Below are 18443 nucleotides of genomic sequence, written 5' to 3'. Positions count from 1 at the left end.
CTTTGTATTCCTGGGATAAAATTAACTTAGTTATGATGTACAATCTTCTTAATAAAGTGCTTAATTCATTTAAGGTCATAAGGGATACTGGTCTATAGTTTTCTTTCCTTTATGTGTCCTTACCTGATTTTGTTATCAGTGTGATACTTGCTTCATAGAATGAATTTGAAAGTGTTTCATCCCTTTCTATTTCATGGAATAATTTGAGAAGCATTGTCTTCTTTAAAGTTCTGGTAGACTTTAGCTGAGAATCCATCTGGTCCTGGGTTTTTCTTTTTTGGAAGATAGTGCTTCTATTTTATTGCTAGTTATTGGTATGTTTAGATTTTTTCTATTTCCTCTTGATTCAGTTTTGGTAGGTCATATGTGTTTAAAAATGTATCCATTTCGTCTAGGTTTTCCAATTTACTGGAGTATAAGTTTTCAAAATAGTCCATAATGATCCTCTGGATTTCTGTGATGTCTGTGACGATTTCTCAATCAATGCTGGCTATGATCTTACAGGCTTGACAACAACAAGCTGCAGCATGACCTCCTAAAATGGTTCCTGCTAATCTCCACTGGCTAGTTGAGAAATATAGAGCACTTTTCAAACACCAGTTTGTTGTGCAGTCTGGATCAGCTAAATTTAGGATGCTTTTCTGATCTATAGGTTTCTGTGCTAATTTTTTCTGTTACATTTTTCTCAGTGTGTTATCTTTTCATTCTGTGGTAAACTAGCACCACCACCACTGCTGCTGCCATTGCTACTGCAGCATCTGGCTTGGCTCCAGTGTAGTCATTCTTGTTTTTTTGTTTGTTTGTTTTTTGTTTTGTTTTGTTTTTGTTGTTCAATTCACCTGAATTTATCAGTCTCTAAGAAACTCTTGACTGTTCGGTAATGAATTTTAGTGAAATCCCTCTTTCACTCACCTCTCTGAGAATTCTCCCATTGCTTGAATCCTGAGCACAGAGCAACTGGAAATGTAACTTTCCTCTAATCTGCTATCTTTTGTCCTTCAAGCTCCTGAATTTTCTAGAGGCTTATATCCACCCTCTAATAAACATTGTCTCACCTAAGATATATAGAGTATTTTTCATTACTTCCTGCTTACCAGGTCCAAAGGGGATCAATTCCTTTTGATTACACAGATAAAGAACTTACTGATGCACTTGCCCATTGAATTCTGAGGAACACCATGATCAATTAGTATTAAGGATACCTTGCATCTTTATTGTTAAGGATTTCTCAAACATCCTTATAATCAGCTTTTTATTGTAAAGTAAAATGGTATAAATTAGCCACTCAAATCCTGTGATCTCTAAGGAAACCAAGGAATACATTCCTGTCTTCATTTCAGTCCACATAAAACTGTCATTATAGGGTTTTGTTAAGAATGCTAGGCTTGCTATTCCAATATATTCCTTACCATTTGATTAAATGGATGAAGGGGTCTATGAAAACCAGTTGCTATCTCCTGTCATCTTTGCATTTCTTGCTCTCATTTTTCCAAGAAATTTCTAGCATTCTAAATTTATTTAGCTTAGTTATCATATAGTCCAGGTTCTTGTCAACCTGTTTGTCAATTTAGCAAAATATTTTTTACCACTCACAACTGCTTAAGCTAGCACATTAAATTCAGAATCTCTGATAAGTATACCCATACTTTTAAAATTGCATCAATCAGTAGCTATAGTCCTTCATTTCTGGTCTTAATTTATTCCCAGTAATATTCTAAATTTCTACTAGCACAAATTAGCAAAATTTGTAATTATTTTGTAATAACAAGTTCGAGATTCTCATTTTCAAGAGTTTGTTTCTCATATTTCACTTTCTATATCAAATACTGAATCAGTTCAGCACAAGTTTAAGCAGGAAGGAATTTTATAAAGGAAATTAAGTGCAACAGAAAGACTGAAGGAGCAGGTTCTAGGTTTGCTCCCCTGGAATGTCTTTTCCATTACTGAAATTACTATCTTTGAGGCCATCACTAGAACTAGGCAGAAAGCAAGAAGCCAATTCATATGGAAGTATTATGCTATATGATAACAAAAAACTACTATAAAGCCTCTGTAATGAAGGTGGTGTAGTACTGGTGTAAGACAGAAAAAAGATCACTGAACAGAAAAGGAGACCAGAAATTGTCTAAGACCTTATTTATGGTCAGAGAATATCAACAAATCATGGAGAAGAACTGGATATCTGAGGAAAAACTGAACCTCAACTCCAACTTCACTCTGTACATTGAGATGTCGTGGTTCTCTTCAAATTTCTCCTATTTTTGCAAGGACAAATTATCACAGGTTGCAAAAGAAAGGAGGTATTGATGGTTTGAAGAGAAGTACGATATATGGTTACACTGACTCTGAACCATGCACAGCCAGAGGAATGAGAAGTTGTGCTCCATTTGTGTACTATGTGTCAAAATACATTCTACTGTAAAATTAATTAATATAAAGAAATTTTAAAAAGAGAGAAGATATGGCAGAGTTGTTTAGAAGAGTAGCAATGGATCAGGAATACATAGTGTATGGCAGAATTAAAGACTCATTTGAGGTTTGTTGTTTTGTAAACTAGTGTTGGAGTTTTGCTGAATGAGTAGGAAAGACTTGTAACCATGGAAAAGTTAATGTAATCTGTAATTTAGTTTGTTGATCTGAAAGGTAGATAACAGAACCTTCTTAAAAAGTTGTTCAATTAAATGGACTAACATATGAAAAGCATTTAGAACAGTGGTTAGCTCAATAAATGTTATATAATTAGTTTTTGCTAGATTGTTATTATTATTTAGAGTTATTATAAAAAGATGAATTCTAGAGCCAGCCTAGACCCTGACACCTCTAATCCCCTTTCCAATATTTACTAGCTGAACTTATGATTTGAGCAAGCCACTGAATCTCTCTGTGCCTCAGTTTCCTCATCTGTAAAATGGAGATGATAATCATGACCTGGCTCATAGGGTGTTTTGGGGATTAAATGAATCAAAATGTGTAAAACACTTAGTGACAGTTAGTTGGGACTCATTGTTAACTATTATTAAAACTAGTATTTTTAGCAGCTAAATTAATCCTACAAATATTTTCAAAATTTTCCTGTTTCTTCATTTCTAGAGAATGAGCTGGTGATGTGGAACAGCATTTGTTAACTCCTTTAAACTATTACTATTCAAATTAGATAACATATCCAAGACCATAGAGCTAGTAACTGGTACTAACCACCTACTACTGTACTTCCTAGAAACACACTAGAGAAATCTGTTCTAAAGAGCTGAATTAATCAAAGACAGGTATCAACATATTATATTACAATTTAGCTACTGAAGTTGCCAGTTAAGTAAAGGTCAGTGTACCTTAAAAGTAGTAATAACATTTGAGATGAAAATCCAAAAAGTCTTTGGTGGATAACCTAATTTATCCTCTCTCTCATTCAGGCATAAAAGCAAAAGCAAAAGCTGGACTATCAGTGACAGTATTGATATTAGAAAAATAGATGTTTTCTGGTATTACAATCAGAAAACTTAAATTTTATCTTAATCTTCAGTATAATTTCAATTTCTATATGTATAAATATTATGATATAATGCTGAAGTTAAATCAAAATTTTAAAATCATACCTGACTGTCCTGTCTTCTACTGTTGGTTGTATCTTCTTCATTTTTCCAAAGAAACTGACTTAAAAGGACAGATTTGAAAGTCATATTAAAATATAATTCCATGAATATTAACTTTCATATTCACATATGAATATTTTACATGTTTTATTTGGTGTTTATAAACCAAAATATAACATTAAAAATTTTAAATTAGCCTGAAAACTGGGTGGGAGGTGTGCTTCTGTAGTCCCAGTTACTTGGGAGGTTGAGGTAGGAGGATCACTTAAGCCCAGGAGTTTAGTACCAGCCGGGGAAACATATTGAAATTCCATCACTTTAAAACAACAAAGCCTGTCACAATTTCTAGACTGTGGAACCAACCCAGATGCCCTTCAATAGATGAATGGATAAAAAAATGTGGCATTTATACACCATGGAATATTACGCAGCACTAAAAAATGACAAAATCATGGATTTTGCAGGGAAATGGATGGCACTAGAGCAGATTATGCTTAGTGAAGCTAGCCAATCCCTAAAAAACAAATACCAAATGTCTTCTTTGATATAATGAGAACAACCAAGATCAGAGCAGGGAGGAAGAGCAGGAAGAAAAGATCAACATTAAACAGATACACTAGGTGGGAGGGAAAGGGAGAGAAAAGGGAAATTGCATGGTAATGGAGGGAGACCCTCATTGTTATACAAAATCACACATAAGAGGTTGCGAGGGGAACGGGTAAATAAACAAGGAGAGAAATGAAATACAGTAGATGGCGTAGAGAGAGAAGATGGGAGGGGAGGGGAGGGGGGATAGTAGAGGATAGGAAAGGTAGCAGAATACAACAGTTACTAATAGGGCATTATGTAAAAATGTGGAGTGTAACAGATGTGATTCTGCAATCTGTATTTGGGGTAAAAATGGGAGTTCATAACCAACTTGAATCTAATGTATGAAACATGATATGTCAAGAGCTTTGTAATGTTTTGAACAACCAATAAAAAATAAAATAAAATAAAGATATTGTATCCACCTTAAAACTAAAAAAAAATAAATATTTTTTAAAAAGAATTCAACAACAATAACTAATAATAAAATAGAACAATTATAAAAAAATAAATAAATAAAACAACAAAGCCTGGAATCATTATCATATTTTCTCTCAAACTCTTAATGATTAACATAAACTACATTTAGTATGAGTTAATAAAATCATATTTCATTATACCATAGCTAAATTCAAATTATAGTCCAATGTCTCTGACAAAGTAAAGTAACTGGAAATTTTAGAAATATATTTTTATAGTTTGTGAATAAAACCCTCACCAAAATTTCAAAAGACTAAAAGCAAAACTGTTATCTAAGTACTCTAATTTTTACTGAAATGATGGCCATGTAAAACTCAAATATACTGATTAGTTTATCTGTAGCCAAGAATTTAAGAGAAGTAGAAGAATTAGTCCTAAACAAAGGTAAAACAAAGAAATTTTTCTGTCATCAATTGTCCCTGATGACAAAAAGACCACAACATCAATAAACTTAATAAATCATCCCTCATTATATTGAAGAGGAACATTCATATATAACAATAAATATGAGAATCAAGGTAATTATAATTAAAGATCAATAATTTCAATCATATCTTTGTTCCAATTAACAGTAGTCTGGACATCACATTCTTTTTCTTATAGTTTAGATTATAACATGTGAAATCAGCATCTGTACTAATCACCTTTTTTTGTTGGTAAAATAATCATTTGAATTTTCCAATGATCCTGGTAACTCAGAATTTCCAATGTGATATTTTACAATCGGGCTTTCTTTAGGAGTGGCTATTTCCTCAGCTGATGTTGATGTGCATGCATGATAAAAAAAAGTTCAGAATATTCATAAAATACTAAAATAAAATTTTCTATGTATATATTACAATCATGTCCTATATTTCATATTCCTCATGAACTTTACTATATAGATAAAAGGTAACAATTTACAAAGTGATTTTCATGAAACATTACTTTATGTGAAAAGAAAATTCTTTGGTCAGCTCAGTTTGGAAGACAATGAATTAAACAATACTAAACAGGCATACAACTCCCTTATACACACACACAAGCAACTGTATTGCAGAAGTTCTCTATGAGCAACATGATTCTGAGAGAGGAAGTAAAGTGGGCTCTACCCAAACTTTGTCTTCAAGATACTTTTAACCATTTGTATTTCTATAGAAAGGCAAATTAAAACTACACTGAGATTCCATCTCACTCCAGTCAGAATGGCAATTATCATGAACACAAGTAACAATAAATGATGGTAAGGATGTGAGGGAAAAGATTCACTCATAAATTGCTGGTAGGACTGCAAATTGGTGCAACCACTGTAGAAAGCAACATGGAGATTCCTCAGGAAACTTGGAATGGAATCACCATTTATCCCACTCTTCAGCCTATACTGAAAGGACTTAAAATAAGCATACTACAGGGATGCAGCCACATCAATGTTTATAGCACCTCAATTCACAATAGCAAAGCTATGGAACCAGCCTCATTGCCCTTCAACAGATGAATGTATAAAGAAAATATGATATACATATACAATGAGATATTATTCAGCCATAAAGAAGAATGAAATTGTGGCATTTGCCTGTAATTGGATGAAACTGGAGACCATCATGCTAAGTGAAATAAGCCAATACCAAAAAACCAAATGCCAAACGTTCTCTCTAGTATGTGGATGCTAACCCACAACAAGGGAAAGTAGGGAGGGGAAGAATATAAGTTCACTGTATTAGACAAAGGGGAATGAAGGGAAGGAAGAGGGGATGGGAATAGAAATGACAGTAGAATGAACTGGTTTTAAGTTTCTTTTGTTCAGATGTGAATACATGACAAGTATAACTCCACATTATGTATACCCACAAGAATGGGACTCTAACTGGAATAGGTTGTACTCCACGTATGTATCATAGGTCAAAATACACTCTACTGTCATGTATTTCTTAAAAAAAAAAAAAGACACCTTTTACCAAAAGCATCTTTTGAAATAGTCTTCTGAGGAACTCTTTTCCTGGAAAATGTTTGTATAAATAAAGAGCATAAAATATCACATAAATTTTCATTTATAGAATCTCCCTTCATTTCAATAGCATTTTCCATTTGAGTTGTTTTTAAATCATTAACATTAATGTACCACATGATCTATACATTAACATAAGATCCATGAACTTAGCAGCATTCATGTAGATTTCCATCCCCCCAGAAATAAATTTTTTAATTTAGGAAAAAATGTCAAATTAATATTTGAGAAGTCATTTTGCAAAGGTTGTCAAACTATTTTGCAACCTGAAGCCCACATTCGTTTAATTCAGTTTGACCACTATCATTTATTTCCTAGCAGGCATTGCCAAATTATTTAGTCTAATGAACAGAATTTTTTATAAAAGATTTATTCAATGCTAAATAAATAAAAAATGGATATACCTACCACTCTCTCTCCATGCCCCATCAAAATAAACAATGATACAAAACTCAATAGATATCAAGGTACATTTTGGTAAGAGTATAGGACATGTATCTGTTGATCTTTGTAACAGTAAAAGCAAAATGAAGACAACCCCAATCAAGATTTGAATAAAATTAAAGTACTATATATATATATATATATATATATATATATATATATATATATATATATATAAAATCATACTGCTGAAAATCAAAGTAAAATCTTAAAGACAGCAGAGGGAAAAAAAGAAATAAAAATAAAAACAAAGTAGACTTATCATCTGAAATTATGCAAGCCAGAAGATTTATAGAGATATTTTTAAATACCTAAAAAATAGTAAACAAATCTAAAGAAATTATTTAGAATGTGGAGCACAGAAACAAGGAGATATAAAATGTCTGATATAATGGCAAGATTATGGTTCAATAGGAAGTTTAGGACTTGATGATGTTTCAAACTTGGCACTTTCTTTAATCTTAGGCACACTAATATTTACTGTTTATTGATGCCAGTGAGATACTCAGTGAGAATCTTTACCTTCTTCTTTGTCTGAACACGTCATTTAAAGGCTCAAGAAAATGATATCTGGGAAACAAATATCCGAAGTAGAATCCCAGTATTCCTGAACAGAGTATATGGTCAAGTGGCTATTGAAGTGGGCAATTACTCTCCATAAAGCTTTGAGTGGTATTTTAATTTACACTGTGGTCCTGAATTATGTACTAAGATACTGAGGTACAACCACTTTGGAAAACACATGGACTTAAAATAACCTCTTTGTTGTTCCCATTTTAATTGAAATCACCTTCTTCCTGATTCGTGTTAATAAGGTCTTTCAAAGTGTTTTCTAAGAAATTGGGATCCTTTCCAAGTTCTTCCTTTGACAAAGTTTCACTAACTGGTCTATGGATTGTTCCATCAATTTCAGCAATATCACTATTAGTCTGCTGCCCATCTAAAGTAACTGATGATGATGCTGAATAAACATTTCCTAAATGGTCCATTACAGGAAGCAAATATAATTCTGGTTGAAGAGCCTAAAACATATAGGAAATTTTAAAAATTAGTTTATAATTAAAAAAACAATTAAAATTAGCATCAGTTTAAAATGTCACATTACATACGTATGGAGGAGCAAATGATTTGAGTTTCAGTTCTGGTTCTTGCTTTTCTTTCACCTAGAAACAAATAGATGAGAAAAAAATAAGAGCTTTTGTGAAATTTTCCAATTATTTTTACCTCCACTTTTTTTTGTAAAAGGCATATATCTGTATGATATAAATCAAATTTAAAAACTAATAGCTATGGCTATATTTTAGAAAAATGTAGAATTCTCTTTCTACTCACTGCACACCCAACATAATAGAAATTCTATGTCACTTAATAAGAATAATTATGGCTATCTTACATGGAGTCACTTTGTGCCAGGCACTGTTTTATGTTATTGCATATGTTAGCTCATGTGATAGGCACTAACATTACTTATAGTTAACAGAGGAGACTGAAGCAAAAAGAAATTAAGTAACTTGCCCAAGATTTTATAAACAGAAGTTTCCAAGTTAGGATTCAAAACCTGGTAATCACTCCAGAGTCCAATTTTGTAGACTTATTTCCCATATAGTCTACCCCTAGAGTTTGCTTTCAATTTATTTATTTTAGCAGATATTGAAGATATACCACATGTCAGGTGTTCTACTTGGTGAGGATACAATGATAAATAAGACAAAGTTACTGCTCTCGTAGACCTCACATTCGACTTGTGAAAGCAGATATTAAATTAAAAAAACAATTTAGGATTGTGATATGTGATTCATGAGAATAAAACAGAGTGATGCAATAAAGAGTAAGTTGGAGAAAAAAAGTTCTAAAAACTGAATGATCAAGAAAAGTCCTTTTGAAAAGATTATGTATTTGAGCTCAAACAAATTACAAAGAGCAGCCAGCTATCCAAAACTCAGGGAAAGTGATTGCAAGGTAAGTGCAAGGACCGTAAATCAGAGATGTCTGTTATAATTAAGGACCAAAGTAAGATGTTTGGAGCTGAAGTATGTAGAACCAAGGTGAAGATGGTAGTAGATGAAATCTGAGAGGTAGTCTTAGTTTTTCCTTATCTCTTGCCTGAACCACTGTAAAAGCCTCCTTGCTGGAATCCCTGTCTCTAGTCTCTTGTTACTTCTCAGTGAGACCCAATTATTGTACTGAAAGCTCTCATTATGTCACTCTATTTTTTTTAAAGCATTTTGTTAGTTGTAGGTAGACACAATGCCTTTATTTTTATTTATTTATTTTTATGTGGTGCTGAGGATCGAACCCAGTGCCTCACCTGTGCTAGGTGAGCACTCTACCCCTTAGCCACAACCCCAGCCCTCATGTAACTCTATTGCTGAAAAACTCAAGATTTCAGAAAAAAAAATTCAAACTATTAGTCTGGCATTCAAGATATTCAACAAAGTACTTCATAACTTTTCTCACTGCACACTCAACATGATAGGAATTCTATATCACTTAATAATAATTATTATGGCTATCTTACATGGAGTCACTTTGTGCCGGGCACTATTCCCTTTCCCACAGTTAATGTTTAATGAAATGAATCAATTCTTTCTTAGTTGCCTGCTTTCCTACTTCCATGCTCATCTTATTTTCTCTGCTCAGAAAGCCATTCACACACTTCATTTTTACAAGACCAAATATTTCTTTCAAAATCCAAATTTATATATTGCTTCTTCCTCAAATTTCTCTACTCTGCTTTCTTCTGCTGAAAAAAAAATCTCTTTTTTTTTCTTTTTTGTGACTATAGATAATATTTTACCTTCACCACTTATTTTACCATTACACTGAACATACTTTAAGGGAAGAATTCATATCCATTTTTTGGCTTTCTAGAAAATAAAATATCAATAAATATTTGTTTAAAATAAAATATTAGAAGGATTTTAGAAGTTGATCTAAGTTATGTTTAAGTTCCCAGCTTGGGATTCTGTGGTTGATATTTTATAAATTTACATATAATAAAAAAAGAACAAAAAATTATGTTCCCTTTCTTCTCTGAGAAGAACTAATTTAACAATCAGTAAATTAATATTATGGCATACTAAGTAGAACAAAAACTTCTTTAAATTTAGCTACTGATCTAAGAATCCTACATTGCAAATTATAATAATACTTCGGGTGGGAGAGATTTATTATCCATTATCATTCATTACTTAATTTGTTTGATAAAGATTTAAACCTTTGTTAGGCTCTGGTTATAAATACAATGTAGTCACAAAGGACTAAAATCTAATGATAAGAGTTAAATATTAAATAATCACATCAATGAACACCTGGCAGTGACATAATATGTTAACTTAAGTGGCATACGAATACACTACATTTTGAAGTTTAAATGTTGACCTTATATATAGACAAGATAAATCAGAAACTTTGATGTCTGATGGCTTGACAGATTGGAAATTTTAGCTAAAATGTCCTCCCTTAGAATATTCTGCCATCAGATTACAGAAACTACCAATAGAAGTGTTCAGTAGATAATAGCTGACACCAAAAAATATATTGGGGACATTATCATTTTAAAACCAATAAGGCTAGTTGTGACCCAAATAAAAAAGAACTCTGTTTTCGCTACAACACAAGTACTTTTTAAAAACATTTTGTTTAAAAACAATATATATTATTGTTATTATTAGTTAACTTTGTCTTCCTTTTCAAGGAAATTGACACATCCCACCATTTTAGTGCCTGGTAACATGCCAAAGAGATCTATTTTTCATGATCTATGTGCTTAGTGATATTTTATGATTAAGATTACATGTCTTACAGTATGTTAAGAAGCTGAGTTCACAAGCATTTAAGATACATAATTTGATAATGAATGCTTTTCTTTAATCAGAAGGAAAAAATAAGAACTCTTACCACAGCTAAATTATTTCCAATGCATTTCAGGAATAAAAATTTTTCTGCAACAGCATCTTCACCAAGGAACTCACCAAGGCGCAACCTCAGGGCTTGCAAAGTAAGTTGAGGAGATACTCTGAAATGTAATAAAATTGCCTTATATGAGGTAGAAAGAAAGAGTTTGGATATATTAATGGTTCAATAATGTTAGTTATCTCAAACATAAATGTTGATTTAATTATCAGACAGAGCTTACTATATTACATTTCTACATTGCTTAGCACTTTATAATCTTTAGCAAATATTTTTCAAAGTAAACGATTATGTCTATCTTCTAAAATTATGCAAACGAATACTATTTATAAAAGTCATTTTAATACTGAAAAGGAAAACGATTGTCTATTTTGCTATTCCACTTCTAAATTTTATGACTAAAACAAAATTTCTGTGTAATCTATATGCTTTTACATATATATTAAAGAGTGACTTAGGCATAGATATTTATTTTGGAAGTTTAACAGTATCTAGTGCTTAAAATGTGTTTAATGATTAAATGTGGTCGGATTCTACTATATTTGCCCATTAGGGATCTTTTCTCAATGTCTAAAATTTAAAGACAATATTATGTCATTGTTCTAAGTACTTGTTTTTTTAAAGATATATTATGGGAAATATTAGAGAATTCATTCAATGAACAATTGTTTGATCAACAAATATTTATTGTGCACCTGTTATGTGTCACATTGTTCCAATGGATGGGAGAACAGCAATCAACAAAACATACAAAAATGTATGCCCTCATAGCTTTTATAATCTAGTGGTGGGAAAGAAAAATAGCAAAATACATAGTAAAAAAACATAATTGATAAGATACTGCTACATAAGTAAAGCAGGGAAAAGGAAAAGAGACTGTAGCTGTTATTTAAAATACAATGATCAAAGAATATATACACAAACAAGTCATATTTGGGTACAGACCTGAATGAGAGGGTAAGGGCAGAAAATGTATTCTAGACAAAAGGAACAGAAAGTACAAGAGTCTTGAGGTAGGGCCATTTCTGATGTGCTCTAGAACAGAAAGGAAACTAATAGGATTGGAAAAGTGATGAGGAAATAAAGAAGAAAGGCACTCAACTAGGTGACGTTAACAATAGGAGGTCAGATCATGTGTCATGTTTCTGTGAATTTGAAAATACACACACACACACACACACACACACACATATATATATATATTTAATTATGTTCTTTGTTTATATTTTTATTTTTCGCCATGCTAGGGATTGAACTCAGGGTCTTGCATATGCAAGTCTTTTGCATATATTTTTAAAGAATTCTAAGAAAATAACAGTGGATATATTGCTGTAACCATTATTCACAGCTCTTCATCAAATTTTTAATTTTAGATAATTTGTTCCTTAATTCTTACACATTATACACTATGCTCTGGGTGGCATATTATGGTCAAATGACATCTATTCCTACAGCTATGTTTGATTTAACTACTACATAGTACTGTTTGTCAATATTCATTAAATTAGGAATGGGTCCATGACATAGGCAAAATATTTTTCATTTACAATTTTTAAATTTCTAGGAAATATTTTTCTCTGCACAAAAAAATATTTTTTTTAGGTATTTTGTTACATGCACAAAATACTTGCCTTATAAATCCAGCAGAAATAAATTTGTTAATAACTTCTATTGAAATAGTATTTAACTTATAGTTCCACGATCCTTCAGGGACATAAAAAACATGAAGTTCCACCAACTGAATGAGAAGAATATCAGTTAAAACGTTTGTAAAATTGAAAAAAACCCTAATTGATTTCCTATAGAATTTTAAGTTTAATAAACACAACTGAAATAAATATGGAATAATGTATCCCTCTGAACATACAGACAAAACAAAATAAAACAAAAACAACCCACAAACAAAATGAAGAACCCCAAAATATTCATTTGGAGTACATTTCTTTCCTTTTATTAAATTTATTTATTATTAAAGTCCCATAGTAGATACCAGTCACAGTGCTAGGAGCTCAAAGCAGACAGATAATATTGTATAATTGGGTCATTATGGGTTTTTAATGTTTTTTTAAGCTGTAGATGGACACAATACCTTTATTTTATCTATTTATTTGTATGTAATGCTGAGGATCAAATCTAGAGCTTCATACATGCCAGGCAAGCACTCTACCACTGAGCCACAACCCTAGCTGGAGTACATTTCCTTTGGAAACACTGTAATAGATGTGGCTTGGCTTCTAGAGTACCTCAATATCCTTGATGAATGGTGTTTTTGTCTGTGGCCTGTAGTAAGAATACTATACGGTAAAGATCAATTTTCTGATCACCAATCTTTCTCTCTCCCTGACTTCTCTCTTATCAGTTCCACTAGAGTGACCTTGTACAATCCTTTGCTTTTAGCACCTACAAAAGGATTCATACTGTGGTTTGTCAGGAACATATTTGCTTCTCAGAGTTCCAGGAAGAATCTATTCTTGATGTAGGGGATGACTATAAGCTTGTCTGTGCTTGTATAAAACTAATTCTCTGTTAATGTTTTGTTATGGCTCTAATTAGAAATCTTCTGTTTAGAATAGTTAGATGGCTAGAACAGAAACAATTACTGCAGTCTCAATTTTTTTAGTCTAAGGAAGGTTGAATACTCACTGCATATTAAACGTGAAAGCCTTGAAATCATTTTACTTTAACTGCAATATTAAATATCTGAGAAAACTTTAAAAGTTTTAATATGACCTATTATTATTAATATTAGTAATTTTTATTAGACATAAAAATGGTCCTTGAACTAAAGGTTTTGCTCAAGTTTTACCAAGTAAATTACTTCTATATTTTTGATATATAAAAAATAAACCAACAATTCAAATGTTTGCATAGATCAGATAATAAAATTTGCCACATTTTGCATTTTGAACTGCAGAGTATGTGAAAGATTATTCCCTAGCTATACTATTAAGTATCTGCAAAACCTTAACAAGTTTGAAGTAAATATAATTTTATTTTTATATAAATGTTTTAATATGTCACAGGAGAAAAATATTTCTTGAACTAAACATTTATATATATATTTCTAAATAATACTTCAATGAGTTTACTATAACAATAACATTATAGCAATATTATAGTAATTATAACATTATATTATAAACATTATAGCAATATTATAAGAGTGCTATGTTTCTATAACAACAAAGTAGTTGAAAAATACTGCAAGTTTTAAAAGTTTATATATTTTAAGGTTAAATATTTTATTTATACCAAAACTATAATTTATTATAATTTTATGTTCTTGGCTTTCTAGAAGCAACTCATCAATAATATTTTTATTAAAATCATTAACTATTTAAGTAATTAGAAGGTATATACATGTGTAGAGTACATTTTTTTAAAAATTTTAGACTTCAAAGTTGCTATGCATAGTACTGTTGGATTGTGTCTATTTAAAATATCAATATCTTGTTCACCACGAATTTTGTGAAATAAATTTAACTTAAAAAATATTGTATTAAAATATTTATCTTGATTTACTGAATTTTTGATGTCCCCTTAAATTTTGCACCCACAGCAAGTATTTCATTTGCCTCAGACTAGTCCTGGTTCTGCGAGTGATATAGACAATAATCAATAAATACAAAGCACTAATAGGTTATATACTGTATAAGAGAGGGGTAATTACTAGGAAAAAAGAATAAGAGCAAAGTAAGGAAAATTAGGAGGATAAGGGTTATAGAAGCCTTCAGTTTTATAAAGAATATTTATAGTAGATTTCAGGGAAAAGGTGGGAACTGAGTAAAGATTTAAGGGAAAGAATGAATTAGTCAAGGGAAGATATGGAGTTCCAGGAAGGGCTAAACCAAAGGCTTTAAGGTGACCATTATGAGTACCTGTATAAATGAAGAAGAGAGAGTGGGAAAAGAATAGTAGGAGATAAAAGTCAGAGAAAAAAGAAGGTAAGGGGAAGAAATTAAGTAGGGCCTCTGAGCTATTTAAAGGTCTTTACCTTACAAGATAGGAAGCCAATGAAGGGTTTTAATAGAAGCATGGCAAGACCTGACATATTTTGTAATTTTTAATGAAAAATTTGATGCATATATTTTATATACATAAGTAAAACTATTATGAATTTTCAAATAATCTAAATATGATTTAGATTCAAAAGTTAACATTTTTCTTGTTAATTCTTTTTTCTCTCTCAATAAAATATTTAAAGTAAATTAGACATATTCATACTTTGGTATCCATCTTCTAAAAGTAAGGACTTCTTTAATACAGTCACAATACCATTTTCACATAAAGAAAATTAACTATTCCTTAATGTAGACTAATATCAAATCTAAAATTTCTCCTATTGTCCACAAAATGGTTTTTCAACCTAGAATTCAATTGAGGATAACATATTGCATTTAGTTGTTATGTTTTTAAAAATCTCAATTGATTCTTCAAAATATTGAGATTGTTTTTCTTTTTTTTTTTTTTGTGGTGCTGATGGTGGAATCTAGAGCCTTGCACATGCTAGACAACTATAAGAACCCTAGCCATATCCCCAGCCCTGTCACATTAAGTTTTTTAAAGTGATAGAGCCAATTATCTTATAGAATGAATTTACCTCATTGTCTTTAAGGTGGCATTTATTTCTCCAACCCCTTTAACTCTTGTAAATAGTCAATGGTACAGCCTTCTAATGACACAAGTTATCCATCCGAGGCAAGAGTATTTTACAAATGGTGACTTATATTTCATATTGCATTACACTATGAGACACAAATTACTGTGAAGTATTTCTACATTTGATAACAGGTTAAAGCAATAATAGCCAAAATAGACTGTAAGGGGCAAAAAAAAGGGAACTTATTATCAAACTATTGGAGTAACTAAAGTGTAAGAGGATGGTGACACAGACTAATATGCTAGCAGTAGAGGTGAGTAATCAAATTTTGTGTATATGTAGAGTTTGGGAGAAAAAGACTCAAGTAGGAGTCATGTATGCAAGAAGAATCAAGTGTGTTTCCAAGGCATTTGGGCTCAAACAATGAAAGGATAGATTTGCAATCACCTGAGATGGAATAGCCACAGGTAGTGCAAGTTTCCAGGAGAGGGAAAGATTCCCTTTCAGATATGTACTATTTGAAATGTCTATTGATCATCCAAAGAGAGATGTCAAGTAGTCAGTTGAATATACGTAGACATGAATCTGAAGTTTGGGAAAGAGGACTGGGATGACGATAAAAATATATAAATCCTTACCATAAAGTTGGTATTTAAATCTACTAGATTGGATGAGACCACCATGTAATGAGTGCAGATAGAACAAAGAGCTGAATCCTGAGATAATCTAGTTTTACGAGGTTAGATTTAGTAATGAAGAGGTGACTTTAGCAAGAAAAGTTTTGTGAAAGGTGAAAGATTGATTGAAATTGGTTTAAGAGAGAATGGAGAAAAGGTATTGGGGATTTGAGAAGGTATGAAACACTTGTGTTGAAGAGATGAGTGAATGAATAAGTGACAGAGGGTATGAATGCCTAAAAGCAAAAGATTCTACTGGTCATGAAGTTAAAGTGGGAATAGTCCTTATGCTGGTATATTTTCATCCATTCATGTTTAGTTACTAAGGAATAGGTGCAGAATAGGTAGAGAAATGAATTAACTAGGTTGTTATTTTGCAAAGGAGTAGAATAGAACAAGAGAGGGGCAAGGAGTCAAAGTGTGAGCCAAGAATGACCAACACTGTGTATGAAATTCAAGCCTCTGGAGGGCATCATAGAATAGTGGAGGAAAAAAGGTGATAGAATCACTTTATTGTAGGTCTCAACTTAGAATACTAGAGAAAGTGAGTTAAAGATGAAATAGTAGTATCAGTTAATGGGATACATGAAGTTGGGACTCTGGTGGAATCAATTTCTAATACTTTATATAATTCATTTTTGCTTTATCAACTTTTCAAAAACAATGATAGACATTATTTTCTTACCTCTGATGAGGAAGGCTGACTTGGATTGTGAGACATACTCACCAATGTCTGAACAGCTGGATTTTTTCTTGTCTTTTTCTCTCTCTTCATTTAAGTAGTATTAAATTAATTTTATAATACACTTTTGGCTTATTTAAAATAGCATTCCACGTATTTCTGGTCTCTGATTTGTTCAAAAAGTGAAAAGAAAAATATAAAACCTTTAAAGTAGATTCCAAAAGAAAACTTGGAATATATATAATCTTATTATTCCAATTAAAAAAAATCACTAATGAACAGACTGGTAATTGCAATGAAATGAGCATATATTCTATGGATGGTCTTCCAAATTACAACAATGCAAAAGCAATTCTGTACCTCAAATTTAGAATCTTGATCTTTTCCTCGGCTAGAAATACATGGTTTGATATTCTCTTGCAATGCTAGGCAGGATTGATAAGCTATAGTTCCCAGTCAGTCACAAGATTATAAAGATAAATAGCTGATACTTGAAAATGTACTGTGTTGCTAAGTCACAATATTCAGTAGGTTAAGTGTATTAAGTGTATTCTATTTTCAACTTTTATCAGGATGTAACCCCATCCTAAGTTGAGAATAATTAAGGAAACTGGTAAGTTACATTGTAATGAACTTTTGGCAAAAACATATTTTACTATTCTAAACAATTCATTTTCTCTGGAGTCAAAAGTTAAGGTTGAATGTGAAAATGCATTCTATTGTCATGTATAACTAGAACAAATTATTAAAAAATTGACTGTCTAACCTTGTATATTAAATGTATTTTACATAACATAGAAATATACTTTTGGAGTGAAAAGATTAAATACAAATGGCTGTATGTAACAATCAGTCCAGATGAAAATACTTGTCTTTTATATAATGAGCATCATTTGTGTATTATTTTCTGTTTTGTCCTCAGAGTATTTATTGCAATTTAAAATAATGAATTATAAAATTTAAAACACATAAATATATAATAAAAATTGAAAAATAAAGTAGCTAAATTATCTTAAAAAGAAATTATCAAAGTGGTTTCATCCTTAAGAATGTACTAATCATACCAAAATCACATCTGAAGCTTTTTTTAAGATTCCAAAGTATGGCTTCATTGGCTTATATTAAAAAAGTTATGTAAATCTAACAAAACTTAAAACTCCTTTGATTTGGTACTGATTACAGCCCTTTGAAATCCTACTAGATACCATTTTTTTATTTTGTCTTCTAGTAATGGGAATTAAACCCAGGTGTTCTAATACTGAGTGACATCCCTACCCCTTTTGTTATTATTTTTAAAATTTATTTATTTATTTTAACCAGGTATATATGACAGCAGAATGCATTTTGATTCATTGTATACAACTGCAGCACAACTTTTCATTTCTCTGATTGTACATGATGTAGTCGGACACCATATGTGCAACTCTAAAGTTCTTTTGACTAGTTGATTGCTCAAAGAATGCCAAAAGTGAGAGGGATAGTT

General features: G+C 31.3%; 1 protein-coding gene across 3 annotated transcripts in view; it reads right to left on the bottom strand.

The window, feature by feature from the left end:
* Nucleotides 1-18443, bottom strand: part of Spata1 (spermatogenesis associated 1) — a 60905-nt gene that overhangs the window by 38195 nt on the left and 4267 nt on the right. For all 3 annotated transcript variants that reach the window (XR_013427872.1, XR_013427871.1, XM_078026611.1), the window contains exons 2-8: nucleotides 16964-17126; nucleotides 12633-12739; nucleotides 10987-11104; nucleotides 8196-8249; nucleotides 7877-8108; nucleotides 5303-5414; nucleotides 3594-3651 (exon numbers count right to left, since the gene is read on the bottom strand). Coding sequence is in view for 1 of the 3 variants with exons in the window: in XM_078026611.1 (XP_077882737.1) it covers nucleotides 3594-3651; nucleotides 5303-5414; nucleotides 7877-8108; nucleotides 8196-8249; nucleotides 10987-11104; nucleotides 12633-12739; nucleotides 16964-17053 (771 nt within the window). In the remaining 2 variants the exon portion in view is untranslated. The remainder of the gene's footprint in view (nucleotides 1-3593; nucleotides 3652-5302; nucleotides 5415-7876; nucleotides 8109-8195; nucleotides 8250-10986; nucleotides 11105-12632; nucleotides 12740-16963; nucleotides 17127-18443) is intronic.

Source organism: Ictidomys tridecemlineatus, chromosome 11, assembly GCF_052094955.1.
Source record: "Ictidomys tridecemlineatus isolate mIctTri1 chromosome 11, mIctTri1.hap1, whole genome shotgun sequence".
Lineage (NCBI taxonomy): Eukaryota > Metazoa > Chordata > Mammalia > Rodentia > Sciuridae > Ictidomys > Ictidomys tridecemlineatus.
Note: the sequence above shows the minus strand (reverse complement) of the source record. Positions and strands in the feature narration are given on the sequence as shown.